At 42.3% G+C, this 24,613-nt stretch overlaps 1 protein-coding gene across 4 annotated transcripts in view; it reads left to right on the top strand.

The window, feature by feature from the left end:
* The window catches only part of LRP11 (LDL receptor related protein 11), a 60,470-nt gene that overhangs the window by 13,552 nt on the left and 22,305 nt on the right, over positions 1-24,613 (top strand). For all 4 annotated transcript variants that reach the window (XM_082669429.1, XM_082669431.1, XM_082669430.1 and 1 more), the window contains exons 3-5: positions 7,231-7,372; positions 11,834-11,959; positions 12,818-13,024. In XM_082669429.1, coding sequence (XP_082525555.1) covers positions 7,231-7,372; positions 11,834-11,959; positions 12,818-13,024 — 475 coding nt within the window. The remainder of the gene's footprint in view (positions 1-7,230; positions 7,373-11,833; positions 11,960-12,817; positions 13,025-24,613) is intronic.

Raw genomic sequence — 24,613 nt, 5'->3', positions numbered from 1 at the left:
AGCACACCTTCTACTTTGCTTTTTTTTAAAATTTATTTATTTTATTATTTTATTTAATTTAGTTATTGTTTCTGGCTGCATTGGGTCTTTGTTGCTGCACACAGGCTTTTCCCTGGTTGTGGCTAGTGGAAGCTACTCTTCATTGCGGTGCATGGGCTTCTCATTGTGATGACTTCTCTTGTTGTGGACTACAGGCTCTAGGCGCGCGGGCTTCGGTAGTTGTGGCTCGCAGGCTCTAGAGCGCAGGCTCAGTAGTTGTGGTGCATGGGCTTAGTTGCTCCGCGGCATGTGGGATCTTCCCGGACCAGGGCTTGAACCCGTGTCCCCTGCATTGGCAGGCAGATTCTGAACCACTGCGCCACCAGGGAAGCCCTGCTTTGGTTTTTGAATCCTCGCTTCACCACTTCCTCTGTGCAAGATGGGAATAACCAAAGCCCTCCTCTCAAGGTGTTATTACTGGGATAAAAGGAGGTAATGCAAATAAGACCCCTGGAACAGTGAGCAGCACATAGTAAACAGTAAAAAAAGTACGTTATCATTCAATTTATTCTGAGATCATCTTTCCTTTGATGGTGTCCATGACGTCCCTGGTAGCCTTGTCTTGCACCCAGGCGGGCTGTGTTGGTGCCTGGGTAATGTTCTCTTAAAGATTCTCCCAAGGAACCCCAAACTCCAAATACTTATTCCATGTGCTCACCAGTGCCCAGAAGGCCTTTAATAGGGAACAAAACCTCACTCCTCCAGTGCCTACAGAGGAAACCCTTCAGAGTCTGGTCTGAGTCAAAAAAGGACTTTTTAAAAAAATGTATTTTTTTGACACTGAAAAACCAGAGGGTCTAGTTGTTTGCTGGAGGTGAGAGCAGAAGGAGAGAGGGAGAAGCAAAACAGCACCACACCCCAGGGCACCAAAATGGATCGGAACCTCTGCAAACTTTCACCTACGTCACTGCCCGTCAGTTATTTTATTCACCTGAAGCTTTGAATAAAGGACAAAAAGTTATGGCAGCCCACAGAACATTTTTGAGACACAGAAGATTATCAAGGCTGCAAATTTCCTGAATAATATCTGGGGATAAGTTGGTGCATATGGGGCTTCCTTGGTGGCGCAGTGGTTAAGAATCTGCCTGCCAATGCAGGGGATGTGGGTTCGAGCCCTGGTCCGGGAAGATACCACATGCCACGGAGCAACTAAGCCCGTGCACCACAACTACTGAAGCCAGCATGCCTAGAGGCCATTTTCCGAAACAAGAGAAGCCACCGCAATGAGAAGCCCGCACGCCGCAACGAAGACCCAGTGTAGCCAAAAATAAATAAATTTATTTTGGGAAAAAAAGAACAAGTTGTTGCATACGAATGAATATTCCGTTGTGGCCTTAAGCATTTCTTTGTGTCTTGCTTCAAGAATTAAGGGTGTGGACTTCCCTGGTGGTGCAGTGGTTAAGAATCCGCCTACCAGTGCAGGGGACGTGGGTTCAAGCTGTGGTCTGGTAAGATCCCACATGCTGCGGAGCAGCTAAGCCCGTGCGCCACAACTACTGAGCCTGCGCTCTAGAGCCCGCGAGCCACAACTACTGAGCCCGCGTGCCACAACTACTGAAGCCCACGCGCCTAGAGCACGTGCTCCTCAACAAGAGAAGCCACCACAATGAGAAGCCCGCGCACCACAACGAAGACCCAACGCAGCCAAATAAATAAATAAAAATAATTTTTTAAAAAAAGTGTAAAGAAGAAAGAATGAAGGGTGTTATTCGTCAGGAAAAAAAACCCCAGCAAATCCTAGGACTTACTGCACCAATTAAGCAAGAAGACACATGAGAGCATAATAGATGAATAATTCATACCAGTTGTGTTTCAGAATTAACCGTGAGCCTTGATGTAGACTGCCCTTTAAGCATGAATTCCTTTCACACAATAGCTCAGGGCCTTGAATGTTTAACTGCATTTTTTTCTTTAAGAAAACTACTTATAAGGAAATGATGAAAAATAATCTCCCTGGGAAAAAAAGTACATACCTCATGAAAAATAAATCTGGGTAAATTGAGAATTTGTGAAAGCTCTATTCCAATAGCAACAGAAGCTTTGAAGTCTTTTTCCTGTTCAGAAACACTCAGCTTCCCAGACAATAAATTTATAGCACAATAGGCTTCCAGCATCACAGGAATCTGCAGTCAGTCTGGGCTTTCAGGTCCCCTTGGGTTTAAACCTGACTTCCTGTCACTGTCCCTTCAAAGGTCCTGGCACTTCTATTTGGCGGTGGGTAGTAGGGTGGGGATGTGGGCGGGAGAAGCACTTTTAGAGGTTTTAAAGGACTTTGCGTGTATGAGGAAGTATCTTGCTTTTTCAGACCACAACAGCTAGCTGGTTTGTGTATAAGCTGTGACTCAGTGCTTTCTAGGAAATGATTCTTGGAATAAGGACCTGAAAGGCCTAGAGCTCTGCTAACTTGGAGGTAGAATTCTACAGTGGCTACCAGCATGGAATTTGGAATCATATGGCCTGGGTTCAGACCCAGTTTTGCTAATTCCCTTGTGGGGTGAACTTGGGAAAATTACTTCATTCTTTAAGCCTCAGCTTCCTCAATTGTGAAGAAAATAATACTACCTGAGAGTGTTCCACTGGGGGTTAAAATGGGAAAATGCAAATAAAGTGCTTAGCACGTTGCACAGCACAGAATGAGCACTCGTGGAGAGGTAACTATTATAGCTAATTCTAAACATCTTGGGATGTAAACTATTTGTGGGGTCTCTTTGACCAATAGTTTAACTGAACTACAGTAAGAATAAATTTGCTCACTTGTATATACACAAACAAACAAAAATTATGAGCGCCTTCTACTGGCAAGGAGCAAGGGAGTAAGGCCCTATGAAGAATTTGTAGGGTATTTTGCCCTCAGGGAGCTGCCTCCCATTGAGGAGATTAGATGTGCCCCTAAATAACGATAATACCAAATAGAAGGTGGCAAGGCCAAAAGAGAATGTAGATAACGTGCCCCTGGAACTCAGGGGGAGGGAGAGATTATAATCTAGCTGAGGGACATCAGAGAAGACTTTGCAGGTGCGAGCCCTGTGGTACATGTCTCTGTACTCTTAATATTTTGACAGTAGGACTCATATCGATGTGAAAATTTCGGATTGAAAAGATCCACATTCTGTAGTGCAAAAATTTTGAACATGTGTGAGGGCTTTCAAGTTCAATGTATATCCTCTGATTACAGTAACCTAGGACCATGAAAATCAGTATCCTTTTAAAATGAGAATCAGGTTTGGCTTTCCCTGGAGGACAGTTGCCCATTTGCCCAGTGGTCTGTGCAATAACATACTTTTACAAACTTCCTTGGTTTGGAAAGAAGGGAAGGGCAGTAGGAGAAGAAGCAAGAGGGCAGCAGTGCTGATCTTCTGTCTGTAGAAACTGCATATGGCCACAGGTGCAAGAAAATTGGCTCACGCCCTCAGGGAATGTCCTGCTCTTGGTGGGAAGGATGGGAGCGTTAGTGTTACTCTCTTTCTCTGCTCTTGTTCTAGCTCTCTCTCATCTTCTTTTATGTCATTTGCCATTCTGTTCACTCTTTTGTTCATTTATTCATCAAATATTCATTAAGTTTCTAGTCTTAGAACTTAGGTTCGAAGACTGCTGGAGGTAAGAAGAGGAATAGGGCTTCCCTGTTGGTGCAGTGGTTAAGAATCCACCTGCCAGTGCAGGGGACACGGGTTCAAGCCCTGGTCCGGGAAGATCCCACATGCCGCGGAGCAACGAAGCCCGTGCGCCACAACTACTGAAGACCGTGAGCCACAACTACTGAAGCCCGCGTGCCTAGACCCCGTGCTCCGCAACAAGAGAAGCCACCACAATGAGAAGCCCATGCACCGCAACAAAGAATAGCCCCCGCTTGCTGCAACTAGAGAAAGCCCGTACGCAGCAACAAAGACTCAACTCAGCCAAAAATAATAAAAAAATAAATTTATTTAAAAAAGAAATGCATAATAAGAAAAAAAAAGAATAACACAGAAGTAAAACATGGTTGGGTTGTAACAGGAAGAATAGGTTCCTTTTTCCTCTCTGTACTTCTAGAGGCTTCTAATCATGGCTAGTTTTATAAGTGGAGCGCTATTTACATAACACATTTTGAGAGAATTTGAAAAGTAGGAGAAAAGCCCCAGTCCAAAAATATTTCTCCCTTTGATTCCTGAAACCTCAAGATAAGCAATGTAATTCTGTCTTAATTACTGCCTTTTTGGTTCTGTTCTTTTGAGAATGATCCTCCTCTGGTGAGGTTAAGAGAAATCCCCAACTCCTGAGGAAACGCTCTTAAAATCACCTTCCTGCACAATTGGGAAAGATGGGTACATCAGAGTTTTTTGTGACTATGATCTAACTCCATTCATTTGAGCATATATAACTAGGAAAGTACAGACAGTTGAATTCATTTTGCTTCTTTTTTACAGAACTTTGGGTCATATTCACGATGAAAAGTAAATAGAAAAAGGAACATGTAACTGAAGAACAGAACCTAAGCATGTTCACCTGAAGTATCTCGACAGCTGTGGTGCCAGTTTATGTTCTGGCCTCTCCTGATCAGGACAGCTGCCCTGTGTGTCTCCTTCACTCTCTGTATGTGTGCAGGGAAATGGCGTTGGATTATAACAAGGATCGTAAAGGCCTTCAAACCGCTATAGAGCTCTCATCCGGTTTTGCAAGTTGGATAGTTGACACAAGGCAGAAGGCTAGAATGCGTTTGGGTTCATTGGTTCAATGGAGTTTCTTACTGAAATATTTTGTACCACGTTATCTTGTCACTGCTTTGTAACTGACATATGCCCAATGCCTTATATAGAAGCAATTATGGGGGTAGGGGAAGAGACAGGTAGTACTCATTTTGTAACTCAGTATATATAATAATCATGTATGTATGTGTGTGTGTGGTATATAAATAAACCCAAACGTGTATTCCTCGCCACTAAATTACTATTTTAGGGAGGTGCAGTTGAGCCAGAATAGCAGTGAGTTATACATTGATTTAGCCAGAGGCCAGCCATCAAAGGCTCTGTTACTGCTGAACAGGAGATCTTGGGCAGAGATTAGAAGCTCTTTGTTTTATTAAAGGTAATATCTCTCTCCAAGTTACAAATTGGGTATGTTGCATATACATTTATGTGTGTGTATTTTTTATCCTGACACTTGGGAAATGTTTGTAAAATACTTTAAATCCTTTCCAGTGTCATATAAATGTGAGGAGATGTCCAAGAAGATGACCTGGGTGCTTGAAGGGAAAACGTCCGTCTTACAGTTCTATATATTCTAATATCTGATTTTGAGGAAAGATAGCATTTGTTAGCCAACTAACTAAACTGAAAAGGGCCAGGGAATTAAAAGTACAAATTACTATGTTTGAAATAAATAAGCTACAAGGATATATGGTACAGCACAGGGAATATACCCAACATTTTATAATAACTATAAATGGAGTATAACCTTTAAAAATTGTTTGAGTCACTGTGTTGTACACCTGAAACTTAACCTGAAATTGTAAATCAACTATACCTCAATTTAAAAAAAAAAAAAGACATGCCAAGCTGTGTTATGAAAGGGATTAAAAAATCAAATCAGATTAATGTTTTATCTCTTATGGCTTCAAAACCTGAAAGTTTTCTGCATCCAGGAAATAAAAACACAGGGAAAAAAATCTTGAAATGATGAAATCCAAAAATCAAAGTGTTTACTTCCGTTTCTCACTGGCTCTGGGAGACTTAAGGTGAAACAGCAAAAGCTTTAAACAAATTACTGCAGAAGAAGGGGAGGGGAACCTTTTGTAGAAGAAATTTCACAGGAGATTAATAGGACCTTATTGACTTTCTCAGTTATCAAAATAAGCCTCAAACAAAGACCTTGGTATTAAGTTACTGTACTTAGCTTCTGCTCATAGAGGCAAGGCCTGCAGATGTGGACTAGTGCCGAACGCAAAGCCCTCTTTGGAGGCCCTTCGGGCAAGATCCATTCTCTGTCAGCAGCTGTCAGCATCTCCCTTTTCTGTTGGTGTCCAAATCCAGCAGCTCTCAGAGCTTTCCCACAGAGACAGTTGATCGTCATTACACCCATGGATAGCCGAGCCGCAAAACCTGACAGAGCTGTCCTTCCTCTATAAGCAGATTTTTCAAAAAAAAAAGGCGCCAGGGAGGGGATATTTAATTTGAAAAGACCTAAATTTGAGTGCACCCAAGATGTTGAAGGTGATTACCATGGTCTGGATCTGGATACGGTGTTTCCTGCATCAGAGAAGAGGTACCTAGGAAGGCTAGAGGGAGGCCTCCACAGCCCAGGTGGAGGGACTGGCCCCTTAGACGAGGGATGCTCTGTCCTTCCAGCCCCAGCGTTGGAAAGAGGCTTCCCAGGGAAGGCACGGCCCGCAGAGGTTTAGTTTGACACGGGCATGCTGAGTGTTGACACCCAGGAGCCTTCCCAGAGATATGACCGGGGCCTGGGTGAGGATGTCTTGCGTGGATGGCCCCCACAGCCTCCAGCCTCAAGGCTTCCCTGGTCTCTTAAAATCTCCATTAACTTCATCTCAGCCTCACTCCTATGGCCACACTCAGCATCCCCCTGTCGCACCCACCTTAAATCCCTACTCTGACTCAGTCCTACTATCTACCCTCTCCTCTCATACACCCAGGTCAGCACACCCCAAGGCTGCTGGCCTTCGGCAGTCTTAGGTCTACGTTCTGGCAGACCAGCTGGGACAGAAGACAGAGCTTCTCTCTCACACCACCCTGCTCAAGGCTGCAGGGCTTCACGTCAGCATGCTCCAGTGTGGTCATCATCTGCTCCCATGTTTCCAGGCATTCCTGTCTAAGTCCCAAGAAACGATAAACAGTGGTGTCACCTGTCGCATAGCTGCCACCTCGCACAGCCTGCCTGACTCTGAGCCAGAGGCTCCCCTCAGCCTGGCACCCCTGTGGCCATAGGAGAGGTCATAACTGACCCTTCCAATGCAACCATGTGGATGGGCGTGGGAGGGGAAGTTTCCAGGAGAAACGGGGTGTTAGCCCCCAATCCCACCGGAGCTCAAGTCTTCTGATCAATCTGCCAGAATTGTGTGTGATTAGTATTCTGCAACCTTGGACCAGGAGTGGAGAAGTGGGTCATGAGACTGCTTCAAGGATGACATTGATTTCCAGTTCAGGATGATGCTGGACTCTGTGCCTCAGGTTCTTAACTAAATATGATGTTTCCTGTCAGGTGCCTCAGTCCGGAACTCTGAAGCTGTCCCACCTACAGGAAGGGACATACACCTTTCAGCTGACGGTGATGGACACTGCTGGGCAGAGGAGCTCTGACAGCGTCTCGGTGACCGTGCTTCCCGTGGCCTTCTCCGCAGGAGGTGAGAAGAAAGCCCTTCCCTCACATTCACAGTGGCCAACAGAAACCAGGTTATCAATGGAAGGATGGTATTAAATTGGCATTTTATATTCTGACTGTGCATTACAGGGGCCCTTTCATTTTATTTTTGCTGTTGTTGAATGGGAAAATCTTTACTAAAAATATGATTGCAAAAATAGGCTGCATTGTATGTTGGGCTAAGTGACGCTGCTGAATTGGGGCGGGGGAGCGCTCCACACTCCAGGGGATGAGAGTAGGCTGTGTGAGCCACGGGGCCCGAGAGATGCTCCATCTTTCCGTGACTCAGTTTCGTGAAAGACATCTGGCTTTTCCAGGAGAGGATCTTGTTTAAAGGAGGGTGGTCTATTTGATATGTATGTTCAAAGTATGCAGCCAAGGAGTACATTGAAAACAAATTAAAATATATGCAGTGCATGTGTCAATTTAAAAGAACTATTTAAAAACTGTCATGGACGCTTTACACAGATGCACAGATACGTTAATAACATAGCTCGACATATATATAATGCTTCTCACGTTCTGTTGCCCAATGTAAACTCATTTCTCCCATTTACCTGTTTCTTACTTTCCCAAACATCTACATTTCTAAGATTAGCTCATCAAGTTAAAAAAAAAAATTTATATGGAACTCAGCAGCACTAAAGATATGGGGGTATGGCAGAGGGAAGCCCTCCCCCCAATTCACTCTGGAGAAGTGCTGAGATAGTGTATGTGTGAGGGTCCTGTCACTCGGTCAGCGGATGCCTTCCCAGCATCTGCGGTGAACGGGAACTGTGTGCAAGGCAGTGGGCGTGGCTACTGCGCTCCACAGACCTGATCTCTGCTAGTGTGGTGACCCTTCACTAGCCATGGCTCTAGCAAACTTGTAGCCTGTCTCCTACATCCTTGATTCCTCAGTATTTAGATGGTAATCGAGCCAGCAGTTGGGAGAATAAGAATAAAAAGACTGGATTTACTTGTACTTTGACTGATCTTCCATCAAAGACATGGGTCAGTGTGCATATTGGACATGAGGAAGGAGACTTTAGAATCCTAAGAACTCCGCCACCTTGATAATTTGCCTTCCACAAGGATACAGCGTGTTAGGAACATTCACAATTAGGTTGGCTGACTCCTGTCCAGAGCCAAGGTTTAAGCTGACCATGAGAAAGGAGGTGTGACTGCCAATGGACAGGCCAGACCCCAAACTCCAGTGCACTCACCGCAGCACCGTGAGTCAGCCACAGGGAGTGAGCCAGCCTGCAGCCCGGCCCACATTCAAGCAGTCCTTACTTGTTGATTTATTGCAGCTGCACCGAAGAGCCAGTTACCTAGAACACACCTTGGAAAGCTGGCCATGTGCCAGGGCCGCTGCAAACAGCTGAAATCATCAGCAGTGGAAAACTCCTGGGCCCTGAGGGCTGTGCTCCCAGGAACAGGGCTCCCTGGGCAAGGAGCCAAGTCAACTGCTGGTTCTGGGAGAAAAGTGCTCCTGGGAAGCTGTCATCCCCTGCAGAAATTAGAAAAGGGTTGTTTTTATACAACTGAGGTGCGTGGGAGGGAGAAACGGCTTGAGCTCATGGAGGCAAAGGGCTGACACCTCACCAGCTGCCTGTTGCTCTGGTTTACTTACTCAGGCCAGTTTTCTGGGGCTCCCAAGGCCAGTTGCCAGTTATACATTTCCGGCCTTTCTCAAGATGACGATAAAGTGTATTTGAAGCTGCAGAGAGTGAGTGATGTGATTCACCTTTGGTTACTGAAAGGCCAGTTGGGTATAGGTCTTACGTATGTAACTTTATACAGAAAATAAAAAGAATGCTATTGTATTAACTGCTGTCTGGAATCACTCACTGGTTAGACTGGAATAACAAACTATGAATTAAAGTTAATAAGATACTACATCGACACATTGAAAACAAGAGGTGGGGATTGAGAGAGTTTCTGTTCCCTCTATTATATATACGCATCTTATGGTTAATGACTAGCTTTCATGATAACTAAGGGTGACACTTTCTGGGGTAAACAGACAAGCACATACCCCTGCTTCTGTGATAAGTTGGTTCAGTTTTGGATATAGAGGCTGCATGTTTTCCAGCTCTGCAAAAAATAATCTATTCACAGAGCAAGCCAACAAACACCTCTAAGATGATCCAGATATGTGGTCTCCATAGAGAATCCCCAACAGACAGTCAAGACATTTTTAAGACGGAAAAGAAAATACCAGAACTTATCTATTTTTATTATTTAATTAATTATGGCTGCATTGGGTCTCTGTTGCTGCGCGCGGGCTTTCTCTAGTTGCGGCGAGCAGGGGCTACTCCTCGTTGTGGTGCGCAGGCTTCTCATTGCGGTGGCTTCTCTTGTTGTGGAGCACGGGCTCTAGGTGCATAGGCTCCAGTAGTTGCGGCACGTGGGCTCAATAGTTGCGGCTCACAGGCCTAGTTCCTCCGCGGCATGTGCGATCTTCCCGGACCGGGGCTCGAACCTGTGTCCCCTGCATTGGCAGGCAGATTCTTAACCACTGCGCCACCAGGGAAGCCCCAGAACTTATATTTTTATTAATTTTTATTTTGTACGATGTGTAATATGCTAATATGGTGGCACATGCTTAGGATTTATAGGTTGGAGATAGGTATAGTCAGACAGGTTTGGAGACCACTAATCTAGAAATAGATGGGTAGGTTGGAGATAGGTATAGTCAAACAGGTTTGGAGACCACTAATCTAGAAATAGATGGGTAAATTACTAATATGGATCTAGCTCCAAAACTACCAAGGAGTCAGGAAAGCCTCGAGATAGTTAGGATTTTCATGTCATGAGTTTAAGAAATGTAAGCAGAGGCTGCATCCTGCTTGGTGTCCACAGAGTTTTCCTTTACTTTTCCTCCCAACCCCTTCCCTGTGTCCGAAGCAGATTCTCCTTTCTAGGCCCAAGTTCTCAGCCATAACTGCTGGTTTCCTGCGTCCTCTTCTTTCTGCCACCATTTCTTTTCTTTACCTCTTCTTCCTCCATAATCAAGGTATCTTCGAATTGCCTTCCACCCAGATGGACTCCTCTCCCAGCATTTTAATTGAACTTCTTTCCAGTAGAACGTTTCCAAGACTCTCTTGGGCGTGTATACTGTGCTCAGCCATTTGTCTCAGAAATATCATCATGTACCACTCTCCCATGAACTGAGATAATAGTCTAGTCCATCTGTCCCTGGAGAATTACAGAATCCTTAAGACCTACTTTTAGCCTGGTACCTTTAGTCCGCATCACTCGTGTCAGCAGTTGTTATGTAGCTAACAACTATAAAGTAAAGTTGGCTTAATCTGGAGTTGGGGGGTGCAGGGAATGCCTTTCAAGAAAATACATGTAGCTCTGAGGGTTAAAAACTCTTAAGAGCTCCAAAATGAAGGGAATTTCATTATTTGTAGAAAATAAATTCTCACCAGCTAGTAGCTAAAGATTCTGTTTATTCTTTACAGCACCATGGATCTATGGTGGCCAGCAAACAGGGTTCAATAGTAGAAAGTTGATCTCAGTAAAAATTATTACTTAGGGAATGTGAATGCAAGAATAGCACATAGAAAGTGGTGTCTATACAGCTGATCACAGACACATGAAGGAAGGAGCCCAGCGAGCTCAGCCTAAATCACCATGAGAAAAATAAATGGCCAGCTGATACAAAAAAAAAAAAAAAAAAGCAAGTGGTGTCTCTGCTAAAACACAGCCAGCCAAGTACTGTGCAAGGGGTGAACCGGTGTGAAGTGGCCTGCTGGGGAGCTGATGGACGAACGGATGAATGCAGAGTGGGTCACCTGAGGGAGGAAACCCAGGGCTGGATGGGGAAGACCAGAGCTGCTGCTTCTCTGTTCTCACCTCTAAAGTATCAGTGGCTTAGAGAAGGGCCCCAAGACGAAGAGCCGGGGAGGGGGAAGGGGGAGCTGGGACGAAGGGAGAGAGCGGCATGGACATGTAGACACTACCAAACGTAAAACAGATAGCTAGTGGGAAGCAGCCGCACAGCACAGGGACATCAGCTCGGTGCTTTGTGACCACCTAGAGGGGTGGAATAGGGAGAGTGGGAGGGAGACGCAAGAGGGAAGAGATATGGGGGTGTATGTATATGTATAGCTGATTCACTTTGTGATACAGCAGCAACTAACACACCATTGTAAAGCAATTATACTCCAATAAAGATGTTTAAAAATAATAAAAATAAATAAATAAATAAGCTGGAAAAAAAAAAAGACGAAGAGCCCATGGTGATTCCTAAGAATTAAGTCAGGAAGGTCAAGAAGAAACCCCCTAACCTTCCCAGAATCTGTTGCTCGAGCACAGACTGTTAGGTGTTCCCTCATTATCTGCATCTCTTTATCCAAATGCATTTCATTATATGTATAGTCTCTGTTAATCTTGACACGGTAGAAGTCTTTTTTTCCTGCACTCCTGTGACTTGAGACTTGTTTACGAACAGGATGCTCGAATGTTTGCTCACGCTACCACTTCTTTTGTGATGACGGCTGTTGCATTGACATCACGCTGGCTTGCGATGGAGTGGAGCAGTGTCCTGATGGGTCTGATGAAGGTTTCTGTCAAAATCGTGAGTTGACTGCATCACATTTTGGGGTAGAAGGGATGTCTGTATTGTCACAATAAATGCAAACTCAGTAGTGCTCTTTTTCTGCCTTGTTTCAGGTATAACTTCATGTGAATGAGCTATGCCTTAAATTAAATGAGCATTTACTATGTCTTTAATGCGAGTTACAAATGTCAAATTTTGATATCACTTACGTTTTTAAGAGATTGTTTTCAATTTTCTGCAAGATTCTTCCCCATCCTAAAAATGCTGTTTAGCATATGCTTTTTTAAAAACTGAAATGAGGGACTCCCCTGGTGGTCCAGTGGTTAGGATGCCGTGCTTCGCATGCAGGGGCTGTGTGTTCAAACCCTGGTTAGGGAACTAAGATCCCACATGCTGCACAGCCAAAACAAAACAAAACAAACCCCCCCCCCCAAAAAAAATACCTGAAATGAGCTAACGTTTTCTTTTGATAGATATTTTAGAAAATTTATGACATAAGGGTGTGGTTAGTCCGAGCTGTAAATCAGTCTTATAATGCCACGTGTATAAACGCTCACCGCAATAAAGGAAGAAGAGCTGTGGAAAGTTTAATGAAGTACTGGTTTGAGCAAGGATGACAAATCTCAAACCCTTAGGTTTAAGTTGTATCTTTGTCTCTTTCTTTATGTGAACTTTCAGAAAGCGAATTATTAGAAGAGAACTGATTACTCATTTGAAAACAAGAACAAATAGTTTTTTATGGGACTCTGTTATATCTTAGATGAATAAGTTATCATTCCCAAATGTCCATGACTTTAAATCTACTGCAAATTTAGTGGTTTTAGCTAAAGTTCAGAAAAGAAACCCAACAACTGATAGTAGCTCTTTAACCCTCAGTGAGCCTTGACCGCAAGATGGTGACCCACACGGCTGTGGCACAGCCTAGACCCACCGGACCAAGCAAAGATGCAGGCAGGGGCTCCTTGCGGGAAAAGTCCCAGAAAGCCACTGCTCCAAAACAGCCACCTGCGTCATCAGCCATGGAAAAGAGGAATCATTCTGCCTTTTGGGGACCAGAGAGTCTCATTGATCCTGGGATGCCAGGTAAGGGCTTGAGGCAGATTTTCACAAAGAGTCTCATTTTCTATAATGACACTTGGCTCAAAATAAGGTTCTATTTGAAGAGTGTTAAGGAAATATCTTAAAGGATGGAGTTAAAATGAAGAATTGGGCCAAAAAGAAAAAAAACTTGACATTTTCTCTGATTATTTATAGTAAGGAACACCTACCAAATACGTTCATACATACGTACATATATACATACTCCAGAGGTATCAATACATTTATTTGTAAATAAGTTAGAGTTTAAAAGTTTCAACACCTATGTTAAGGAAACTAATGCCCTAAGTGTTAAATTTTAGGTTATTTTGAGGCGAAGCAGCATAACCCCTACCTATTTATGTAAATCCTGTTCACACCAAACAAGTGAATGTGAAGAAAATATTGCATTATGTTGAAATGGTTGCATGTACTAATATCTCAGTATTATGCCTCCGGTTTAACTAAATCTATCATCTTTTGCTTTTCTAAAAATATTGCTAATAATATTTTAAAATTCATGCATACTCCTAAAGCATTACAGGATTCTATTGTTTAACAGTTTTTTACACATTTATATTTGCATGATTGTATGACATAGGAGACAGAATATAGGTTATCACATCTCTGTATGCTTTTGTGAATGTGTTTCAGTACTCAAACTCTGCATACATTTTACTGAAATAATCTGTCACTGTTTCAATAACTACTTTATGAAGCTTTTCTGTTCATTATAGAAGATACAGAAGTTGCAAATAATAAAAAAGAAAATGACTTAAAATACCACCCCTTTATTGATAACAACTTTTAATATTTTGGTATATTTCCTTCCAATCTTTTATCTACTTTGTAGATTTTATTTTTTTATTTTTTGTTTTTTTTCACACTTTACAAAGAGCATCCTTTATTGTGCATAAAAGTCACTGAGAAAAATAAGGACCAGAGTCACTGGGATTTTCAAAGAGATGAAATGCACATAAACATAAAAAGGAAGAAAAGCCATCAAATATGGTCTAATATTTCTGTTCTTTAGGAACTATTCTGTTTCTGTCCAAATCAAGAAAGCTACTCTAAAAACACTTAAGTAGGGCTTCCCTGGTGGCACAGCGGTTGAGAGTCCGCCTGCTGATGCAGGGGACACGGGTTCGTGCCCCGGTCTGGGAAGATCCCACATGCCGCGGAGCGGCTGGGCCCGTGAGCCATGGCCGCTGAGCCTGCGCATCCGGAGCCTGTGCTCCGCAACGGGAGAGGCCACAACAGTGAGAGGCCCGCGTACTGCAAAAAATAAATAAATAAATAAAATAAAAATAAAAACACTTAAGTAGTAGACATTTTCGTTCCTATATATATTATGTTCTCAAGGCATTTTGTCTTGTTTGATTTAAATTATTGACCATATCATGATGTGGTCAAAAACAGACATATTTCTATTTTGAATTTTGAAAGTTAGAAAGGTCAAATAATTTTCAAAAAGAAACAGGTCAATACCAGAATCAGGGCTCATAATTAACATTTTACTAATTCTCTGTCTCAAAATTTGACCATGAATGTTATCCATTATAAAATTTGAAAAAAATACAATTGCCTTAGGTTGTCCTATTTAAAAGTTAGATCACAAAAATGACTTGTAAAAATTGAGCATTGAGGATGAAATGTAAGATAATTTTATTTCTTCACATTTCTGCTCTTATAAGAGTCATCTAAAGTGAGTATTTCTACAAGTCTCCATTCTGACCAGGGCACGTATTCTGGATAATGTCTCTATACATATATCCACTGTATGGTTGTATAACTTACTATTGATTTAGCATTTATTTAAATGTAAGCAATAAAGTACTTTAAATTGTTATAGTCAAAAGAAAATCAATAAGTAATCACCAAAGAAGAATATCTGTTCTACCCCCTGAAACAATATATTGTCTATAAAATGTATTTATGTTAGAAATCGAAAACTTGAGATGCTCTGTCTCTTCAAAGCTTCCTGTAAAACAAATGTATTAAATTCTTACTTATATTTCCCAACACATGTGCATGCTCACATATAGATGTACATACAACATACAGATGCACATACAAACATTCAATAAGTAAAGGGAAAAATCACCTAAATAATCACATAAGAAAGATCTTTTTAAAGCCCTCAGAATGTGTACTATCACTATACAGGTTTGTGATTTGTTAAAAATAGATCTAAATTCACCAAGTATGCAAGATAACTTCATGATCAGTCTTCAGAATAGTTCTTAGAATTTAAAATTTCCTATAAATAAAATGACTTACAGATCTCTTTGTTACTCACATCACTCTGTTATTGGTCAAATCAGTCATACAGTCAGCTGGGTCATTCCATCATTGGATGACTTGAATAATTTTTTTTTTTTTTTTTTATACAGCAGGTTCTTATTAGTCATCCATTTTATACACATCAGTGTATACATGTCAATCCCAATCGCCCAATTCAGCACACCACCACAACCACCACCCCGGACTTTGTAGATTTTAAAGTGCTTCAATACAAATATGTCTACAAAATATCCTACAAAAGACTTTTCTTTCAGACAGTTTAGGTTAAGCGCCCTACAGATGCCTGCTTTTGTTTATTCCTTGCTCGTACTGCCACCTAATGGGAGAATTTTGCCACTCCTTCCAAACCTTGGGATTTGTTTGACTCCATTTTCTCCATATGGAATGTTTGTATGGAGAAGACAGTCACCTAAGAAACAGAGTAAGGGGAGACCAGGTGTTTTGGGCAGCAGGGATGAAGTTGACAGAGAGAACAGAGTTCTCGGAGGCCACGACAGGTGAACTCTTGCTCCGTCACTGTGGACGAGAGGCACACATGAACTTGAATGAATTAGCTGAAGGCAGAGTGAAGACCAAAGGCCAGTCTCCTTCGTTAGGTTCTAGTCATGGCTCTGCCTTTTGAACCCTGAGTAATTGCTTCATGTCTCTGGACCTCAGTTTCCTCATCAGTTAATAAGAGCTTCAACCAGATGACCCCTAAGGCCCTTCTAGCCTGGTATCTGTTTGGGGGAATATGAAACGCCTGACACCCACGCAGGATTCCATCAGCCCTTGTCCATGCTAGATATTGCTCTGTGATCCCAGCTTTATCTCCTGGGGGTTGAGGACTCAGCCTCAGAACCCTTTTGCAAATAATGCTCCAGGCTGCCACCACCGGTTAATGATAGTTGACACCCAATCTGAAATATTTTTGCATCTCTATTTTTTTTTTTAATTTTTGGCCTTGCTGCATGGTGCAGCAGCATGTGGGATCTTAGTTCCCCGACCAGGGATCAAACCTGTGCCCCCTGCAGTGGAAGTGCAAAGTCCTAACCACTGGACCGCCAGGGAAGTCCCTGCATCTCTATTTTTGTTCTTTTTGATAATAAGCCTTTGACTTGGGCTATGAAGACGTAAAGAATGGAGTTTCACAGATGCAGAGAGATTAATATCCAGTTATTATTTATTCTATGTATTATTTTTCCTAATCACTAAAGTAATATGTATTTACTGTAGAAAATTTGGAAAATATAGAAAACTATAAAGAAGAAAATTTAAATCATCTAGCAAAACTCACCATTAACATTTGGTTGCATTTTCTTCCAGTTACCTTTACTTATATACATACACACACACATTTATTCACATTTAACAAAATTAGGATATTATTTTTACAAAACTTTTATTTTTCTCACTTATGAGTATTTTCATATGTTATTAAATGTCCATCAAAAACACAAATTTTGAAAGTCCAGGGTGGGAATTCCCTGGCGGTCCAGTGATTAGGACTCTGTGCTTCCACTGCAGGGGGCACAGGTTTGATCCCTGGTTGGGGAACTAAGATCCTGCATGCTGCGCAGCACAGCTAAAATATTACCAAAAAAAAAAAAAGTCCAGGGTAAAGAAAGTGGGAAAGAAAGAATAGAACCTTTAAAGTGTTAGAAAGGGCTCCCACAACACATGGTTTCTGTTTGGACAACATCCCCCTTCTCCCTCCTCTTCTGTTATCCCTGAGACCACCAGACTGGAATCCCCAGCCTCCAATTTCATGTGATTTGAAATTATGTTATATTCAGCATAACATAGTAGACTTAAAATGCATTATTGTTTGTGACCTATGCCTGAATTTTACAAGGATTATCAGCTAGTACAGTAAATATGAACAAGTTAATTTTTCTGCTGCTTCCTTCCCCCGCAGACTTGTGAGGATAAATAACACTTAACTCATTGAAGAGACGCTAAAGAGATACTAAGATTAATACTAATAATGTGTACAGAAAGTAATGAGATGCAGTTTTTCATGTATCACATTGGCAAAGGTGAAAACATAATAATAATGCTTATAAGAGTACAGAGAGGGAAATACTGGTGGTCCAGTGGTTAAGAATCCATCTTGCAATGCAGGGGATGCCGGTTCGATCCCTGGTCAGAGAACTAAGGCCCCACATGCTGCGGGGCCGCTGAGCCCGTGAGCCACAACTAGAGAGAAGCCCATGCACTGCAATGAAGAGCCCATGTGCTGCAATGAAGAGCCCATGCGCTGCAATAAAAGATCCCACGTGTGCAACTAAGACCGGATGCAGCCAATAAATATTTAAAAAAAAAAAAAAGAGAGAGGGTATGGGACTTCCCTGGTGGCGCAGTGGTTAAGAATCTGCCTGCCAATGCAGGGGACACGGGTTTGAGCCCTGGTCCGGGAGGATCCCACACACTGTAGAGCAACTGGGCCCGTGCGCCACAACTGCTGAGTCCGTGCGCCACAGCTGCTGAGGCCCGCACGCCTAGAGCCCATGCAACAAGAGAAGCCACCGCAATGAGAGGCCCACCCACTGCAGCAAAGAGTGGACCCCGCTCACTGCAACTAGAGAAGGCCCGCGCGCAGCAACGAAGACCCAACGCGGCCATAAATAAATAAATAAGACTTGACCTTTAAAAACAAATCTTTAAAAGAAAGAGTACAGAGAAGCAAGTCTCACATACTTTTGGTGGGGTTCAAATTAGTACAGTCTTCCAGAGGGCAGTTTCTGAAGCTTTGTGTGTATGCCTTGACCCAGTTATCCTGCCCTTGGGAATTTATGCCAAGCATGTCACTAAGGATGAAGTTAAGGGTGTGTGCGAATATGCAGTTCCACCAGTGAACCCACACTCTGTCCTCTTAGAACCGTCGGAGCGGATCACGGCGTCGCAGCGGGGCTTGCGCTTCCTTGGGATGCAATAGCACAGTGGCTGCGCTGTTGAAGATGGTTGCAGTTGCAGGGCCTGTTCCTGCGTGGCCCAAGTCATCCATTCCCAAGGCTGTCTGTCCCCTTGTATATGACCCAGCCGAAGGAAAGAAATCTGGTTTCCAGCTCTGCAGAGTGCTAGAAAAGTGGCGGTGTATCCACCTTCACACTGAATCTGCTTTTTTGTTTGTTTTTGTTTTCGAAATGAGAATTCACGTTCAACCCAGCAGGTTAGCCAGATTCTGTAAGGATCCGGATTAAGGCATGGAGTTGGTAGAACGCACAACCTTCTGTGTGGAGGTGAGGGTTTCTGCCTGCACGTTCCCGGATTCCCATGCCAAATACGCCACAGCCTCGCTGTTCGCCTTATCTCTGGAGGTAATGAGCAAGCAACTCCTACCTTTGCCTTACGATGGAAAGTATTTGATTCAGAGAGGACATTCTCACAAAGGATATTTAAAGGGATTTTTTCACATGCCCCGTATTTCATATTTTCATTCCGTTGAACTATCTTTATTCTAACTGAGAAACCATTTTGAAACTATCTAGCAACACCTCTGGGAAGGTGGTTTGAATGAGTTGAAGTCTATTAAGCTGAATAGTCTGTTATGTTCCAACATGGTGGCAGGAATCAGCTGGATTCTCAAATGAATGGAAATCCAGCTAAAGGAAGTGTACTTATCACAAATGAAGATAATCAGATGGTTATTTCCACAAACTTATTTTGAAGGGAGTCGTCCTCTTTTGTTGACCTACTCACTTGTTTGGACAATGTCATCTAATGAGCTATTATCAGCAGATGCCTTTAAGCATACGCAAGTATTCTGGGGCACTGAGAGAAACGTTGGTCTTGGAAGAGGCACCTCCTACCTTCTATGAGGTATCAGTCTAAAAGCTTTGGTCACTGTAGTGAGGACTACATAATTTTATTATTTGAAATCTATAGATGGTTTATATAGTAAATTCTGTTTTGTGACATCTGACCCACTTGGGTCAGTCCCAAGGAACCACTTGGTTTTAAACAAAATGACATGGTTTATTTTATCTAGAAGTTAGTTGAATACGTCCAGCATTCTGCTAGGATTAAAATATTAACCTCCAGCCAAATACAAAGATGTTCGTAAACACTGATAGTTTTCTTAGCCTGCCTCCCAAGAATGAACTTGGAGCTCCTTTTAACTAATTTTTGACAAGCTGTAGAGGCTTTTTCAAGGCTGCCTAGTACAAACAATATGAAAACAAGCAAAGAGAATGCCAATGAGTTTTATGACTGTAATGAGGCCTAAATAACATTTCCAGCATGAGCAGACCAACTGTCACTGGTTAGCTGTGCTCTCGTCCTAGGACAATGCAGAGCATTTCCTGAAGAGAGCTTCCTCTTACCTGTTTTGCAGACATGCAGTGTGGTCTACCAGTGAATAGTGAGAAAGGACAATTCTGTGGTCTGTGTTAGTTGGCAGGGGTCACAGGAAGCTATAGAACATTCTGGAAGGGAGACCCATATAGTAGCCACTTTCCCTGCTGGTTTTCCAACTTCCCTTTGGAACATGCCTGCCTGTTCTATGGTGACTGAAAATGAAATTAAAATAGCTTCCATCCGGCTTCCAACTCTCTCTGTGAATGCATAGCTATGCGTGATAAACATAACACAATAGATCATTCAGAAGAGGGGAAAAATAATTTCCTAACCCTTCTAAAAGGATCATTACCAAAATGAATTATTTGCATAAGTAAATGATGGCATTTTCTTATTTTGTTCTGACTGCTGTGTTGGTTAGAGCCTATGATAGGATGTATGGAGGTGAGGCATTTTTCTGTGCCATTCCATATGCTGATGTCTAGGAAGAGTGAATCAGGCAGTCTGGAAAATTATGGTCAGTTCCTTCAAAAATATGGAAAACAGAAATTCACATTTCAAATACCAAGATGGCAGGGCAAGTCCCCTAGGAAATTCTAGAGTCCATGACAGTTGTGTCTTCTGAAGTCTCCTGTGTACACTGCCCTCTCCTTAATACCTGATCTCTCCCAGATCCTGTATCACTGACTTTCTCTCCCCAGGGTATGAAGGCATTTAAGAAAATACTTTTCAAATGTGACAACTGAAGATTCAAAATGAATTGTGTAGTTTTTTAAATGAACCCATCTCCAAGGCAAGGTCTCCTTTCCAAGAAAAATTAACCTGTTTCTCTACTGCATCCCTAGTAGAGCCTTGTCCCAGACCTTCCTAAGGAAATGTAAATTTGTGATTTTGCCTAGATTTGAGTATTAATTTGCTAAGATATGAGTAAATAAATATGGTATCGACTATAAGTTCTCAGAGCTGTGACTTTGAGAGCAGTATGGTTCAGTGGAAAAGCTCCTGCTTTGGATCAGTCCTGGGTTCTAATTCCAGTACCACTGATTACTAGCAACCAGGTAATAAACATCACTGAACTTCATTTCCTTACCTGTAAGAGGATAATATCTTCTCACAGTGTCACTACAATGAGATATTATGTGTAAATATAATTTATGTCTCTCAGTAACTGCTAGCACTATATGAATTTTTGCTAGAACATTCAAGTCCAGTGGCAAGAGAGCTACAAGCCTATAAGATCGTTAATTCAAATCAAAAATGGAAACAGTGTAGGGGTGGTCCCAGTCCTGAGTTCCTCTCCAGAATTAAGATGAACAATCTCTCATCTTCATTGGAAAGAGACAGAGGGGGGAAATGGTGAATGCAGTTATAGGCATACCTCGTTTTGTTGGACTTTGCAGATACAGCATTTTGTACAGATTGATGGTTCATGGCAACTTTGCGTTGAGTAAGTCTATTGGTACCATTTTTCCAACAGCATTTGCTTACTTCGTGTCTCTGTGTCACGTTCTGGTAACTCTTGCAATATTTCAAACTTTTTTTGTCATTATTATTATATTTATGGTGATCTGTGACCAGTGATCCTTTTTTTTTTTTTTTTTTAGTTTATTGGGGGTTTTTTAAAATATAAATTTATTTATTTTTGGCTGCAGTGGGTCTTTGCTGCTGAGCACGGGCTTTCTTCTACCTGCTGCGAGCGGGGGCTGCTCTTCATTGTGGTGGGCAGGCTTCTCATTGCAGTGGCTTCTCGTTGTGGAGCACGGGCTGTAGGCGCACGGGCTTCAGTAGTTGTGGCACATGGGCTCAGTAGTTGTGGCGCACGGGGTTAGTTGCTCTGCAGCATGTGGGATCTTCCCGGACCAGGGCTCGAACCCGTGTCCCCTGCATTGGCAGGCGGATTCTTCACCACTGCGCCACCAGGGAAGTCCGATCCTTTTTTTTAGTTGAAGTACAGTTGATTTACAATGTTGTGTTAACTTCTGCTGTATAGCAAAGTGACTCAGTTATGTATATATATATATATATACATTCTTTTTTTAATATTCTTTTCCATTATGGTTTATCATAGGATATTGAATATTGTTCTCTGTGCTATACAGTAGGACCTTGTTGTTTATCCATTCTATCAATATATATAAAAGCTTACATGTGCTCACCCCAACCTCCCACTCCATCCCTCCCCCAACCCCTCCCCCTCGTCAACCACCAGTCTGTCCTCTATGTCCGTGATTCTGTTTCTGTTTCATAGACAGGTTCATTTGTGTCCTATTTTAGATTCCATATATAACTAATATCATGTGGTATTTGTCTTTCTCTTTCTGATTACTTCACTTAGTGTGATAATCTCTAGTTGTATCCATGTTGCTGCAAATGGCATTATTTTGTTCTTTTTTATGGCTGAGTAGTATTCCATTGTATATATGTACTACATCTTCTTTATCCATTCATCTGTCGATGGACATATAGGTTGCTTCCATGTCTTGGCTACTGTGAATAGTGCTGCTTTGAACATAGGGGTGTGTGTATCTTTTTGAATTGTAGTTTTGTCTGGATATATGCCCAGGAGGGGGATTGCTGGATCATATGATAATTCTATTTTTTGTTTTCTGAGGATCCTCCATAGTGTTTTCCATAGTGGCTGCACCAACTTACATTCCCACCAACAGTGTAGGAGGGTTCCCTTTTCTCCACACTCTCTCCAGCATTTGTCATTTGTTGGCTATTCTGACTGGTGTGAGTTGGTACCTCATTGTAGTTTTGATTTGCATTTCTCTAATAATTAACGATGTTGAGCATCTTTTCATGTGCCTCTCGGCCATCTGTATGTATGGCCAGTGATCTTGATGTTACTATCGCAAAAAGATTTCGACTCACTGAAGGCTCAGGTGATGATTAGCATTTTTTAGCAATAAACTATTTTTTATTAAGGTATGTACATTGATTTTTTTAGACATGTGCTTTCGTACACTTAATAGACTACAGTATAGTGTAAAAACAACTTTTATATGCACTAGGAAACCAAAAAATTCATGTGACTCAGTTTATTGCAGTAGTCTGGAACTGAACCCATAATATATTCGGGGTATGATTGTATTTTATATTTTTCCACTGGATGAAAGACAAGCCAGTTAATCTTCTGAAAAGAATTGGAGACTGGTAAATTTTGGTGTTGTTATTTCTGGCTCATTATTTTTAAAAAATTAGACATGAGTTCTCAGCCATGTGATCTTCCCACTTTCAAATTTATTACTGGTGACAGTACTCACTGAGTGCCCGTCATTGTGCACTCCTGTGGTCATTACAGCAACCTAATGATGTGTTCAGATCATTACCCACAGTTTTAGATGCAGACAATGAGGCACAGAGGGTTTAAGACTTCAGACAAGGTCACACAGCTAGTAAATGATGAAGCCAGGATTTAACTTAACAGTCTTATACCAGCCCCAGCGGGAGGACAGCTTGTGCAGCAAGCCTTGCTGTGTGCTCGAGGACCTTCTGTCTTAGCTACAGAGCCAGGAAGCAGCTACAGCTCCATTGAGCCCTGCTTGTATGTACTTTCTGTTAGGGCATTAGAAACAAAGAAGGAGGAGATCCATGAGCACTGGAGTAGTTGGATTGGCTACTTGTAGGGCTGTACTATGACTTTCTGGGCCCTAGGCACTTCATGGGCCCCTTCCTCCATTAAAAAAATAATAATAATAAATATATATATACACACACACATATATGTGTGTGTGTGTAAAATTACTGTGTTGGTATGGAGATGAATATGACATGGGCTGGATTCACTATTATATATTTATTATTATTATATTCCTGTTTTTTGTGATTTTCTTTTTTTTTTTGGCCACACTGCCCTTGGCAGTGAAAGTGCAGAGTCCTAACCACTGGACTACCAGGGAACTTTCCTGGTTTCTGTGATTTTAAAAGAAATTAAAGGGAATTCCCTGGCGATCCAATGGTTAGGACTCAGTGCTTTCACTGCCGTAGCCTGGGGTCAATACCTGGTCAGGGAACTAAGATCCTGCAAGCCTCTCATCGTGGCCAAAAAAAAAAAAAAAAATTAAAACCTTTTTGTGGGCCCCTAAAAGTAAAAGTGCCGTGGGCCCTGAGCTCTGTGCCCGTCGTGCCTAGGGGACAGGTCAGCCCTGGCTTTGCGATGGCTGTAGGCGTTCAGTCATGCTCCAAGGTATGGGTAGAAAGAATCTGAATAAATGGAAAGCCAAGATTTCAATTAATGGCGTGAGCAAATGGAATTGGGAATGAAAATAGCTTAAGCAGGGCACCCCAGCTGCCCACACTGGTGAGTGCTTGTCCGGGAGAGAAGGCAACATGGAGAGCCTTGAAGATTTGACCAAGGGATCTTGCACGGGCTGAGTCAAAAAGGATAATAACAGAATTTAGCGACTTCCGTACCCAAAGCTAGTTGAGAAGGAACAGTACCGTCCATGCTAAAGCTTTCATCCACCCGTGACAAAATGAGGAAAGTAAGCACAGTGTAGTGAGTTTTTTATAAGGCTAAATTTATTCGGTTTAAAGAACTATCCTTTTTATGTATTAAATCCTTCATGATTTGGGCTTTTAGACATAGCCTTACTTTACAATGAAGTGAAGGTGATAGCCTTAGTAAATGGTCATTTCTTTTAATATCTTTACTTGGCAAAATTAAAAATTGACAACCCTAAATTGGCCCCTAAAATTATTTTGAATTTTCATTGGTCCACAAAATCCGAAGGTGTTGAAGTCACCTCGCCATGTGGACAAGAGCCTAACTTTACTATGGCCCCAGTGCTACGCCAGCCCTATCATCTAGATTCAATATTCCCTGTCCCCATCTTACTGGGACACAGGTGTCCACAGCCTCAGGGGACAGTCACTTTCGTCCATGGACTGAGGAGCTCAGCCACAGTAATAGCAGTTCCCTGGCTGGCTGTTTCCCCTTTGGCTCCTCGATGGTCACTGTCTTCTTTTACAGTCTCACCCCGGATGTTCCTCTTCTTTTTCCTCCCCTCC

This window comes from Grampus griseus, assembly GCF_964374135.1.
Source record: "Grampus griseus genome assembly, chromosome: 13".
Taxonomy (NCBI): Eukaryota; Metazoa; Chordata; class Mammalia; order Artiodactyla; family Delphinidae; genus Grampus; species Grampus griseus.
Note: the sequence above shows the minus strand (reverse complement) of the source record. Positions and strands in the feature narration are given on the sequence as shown.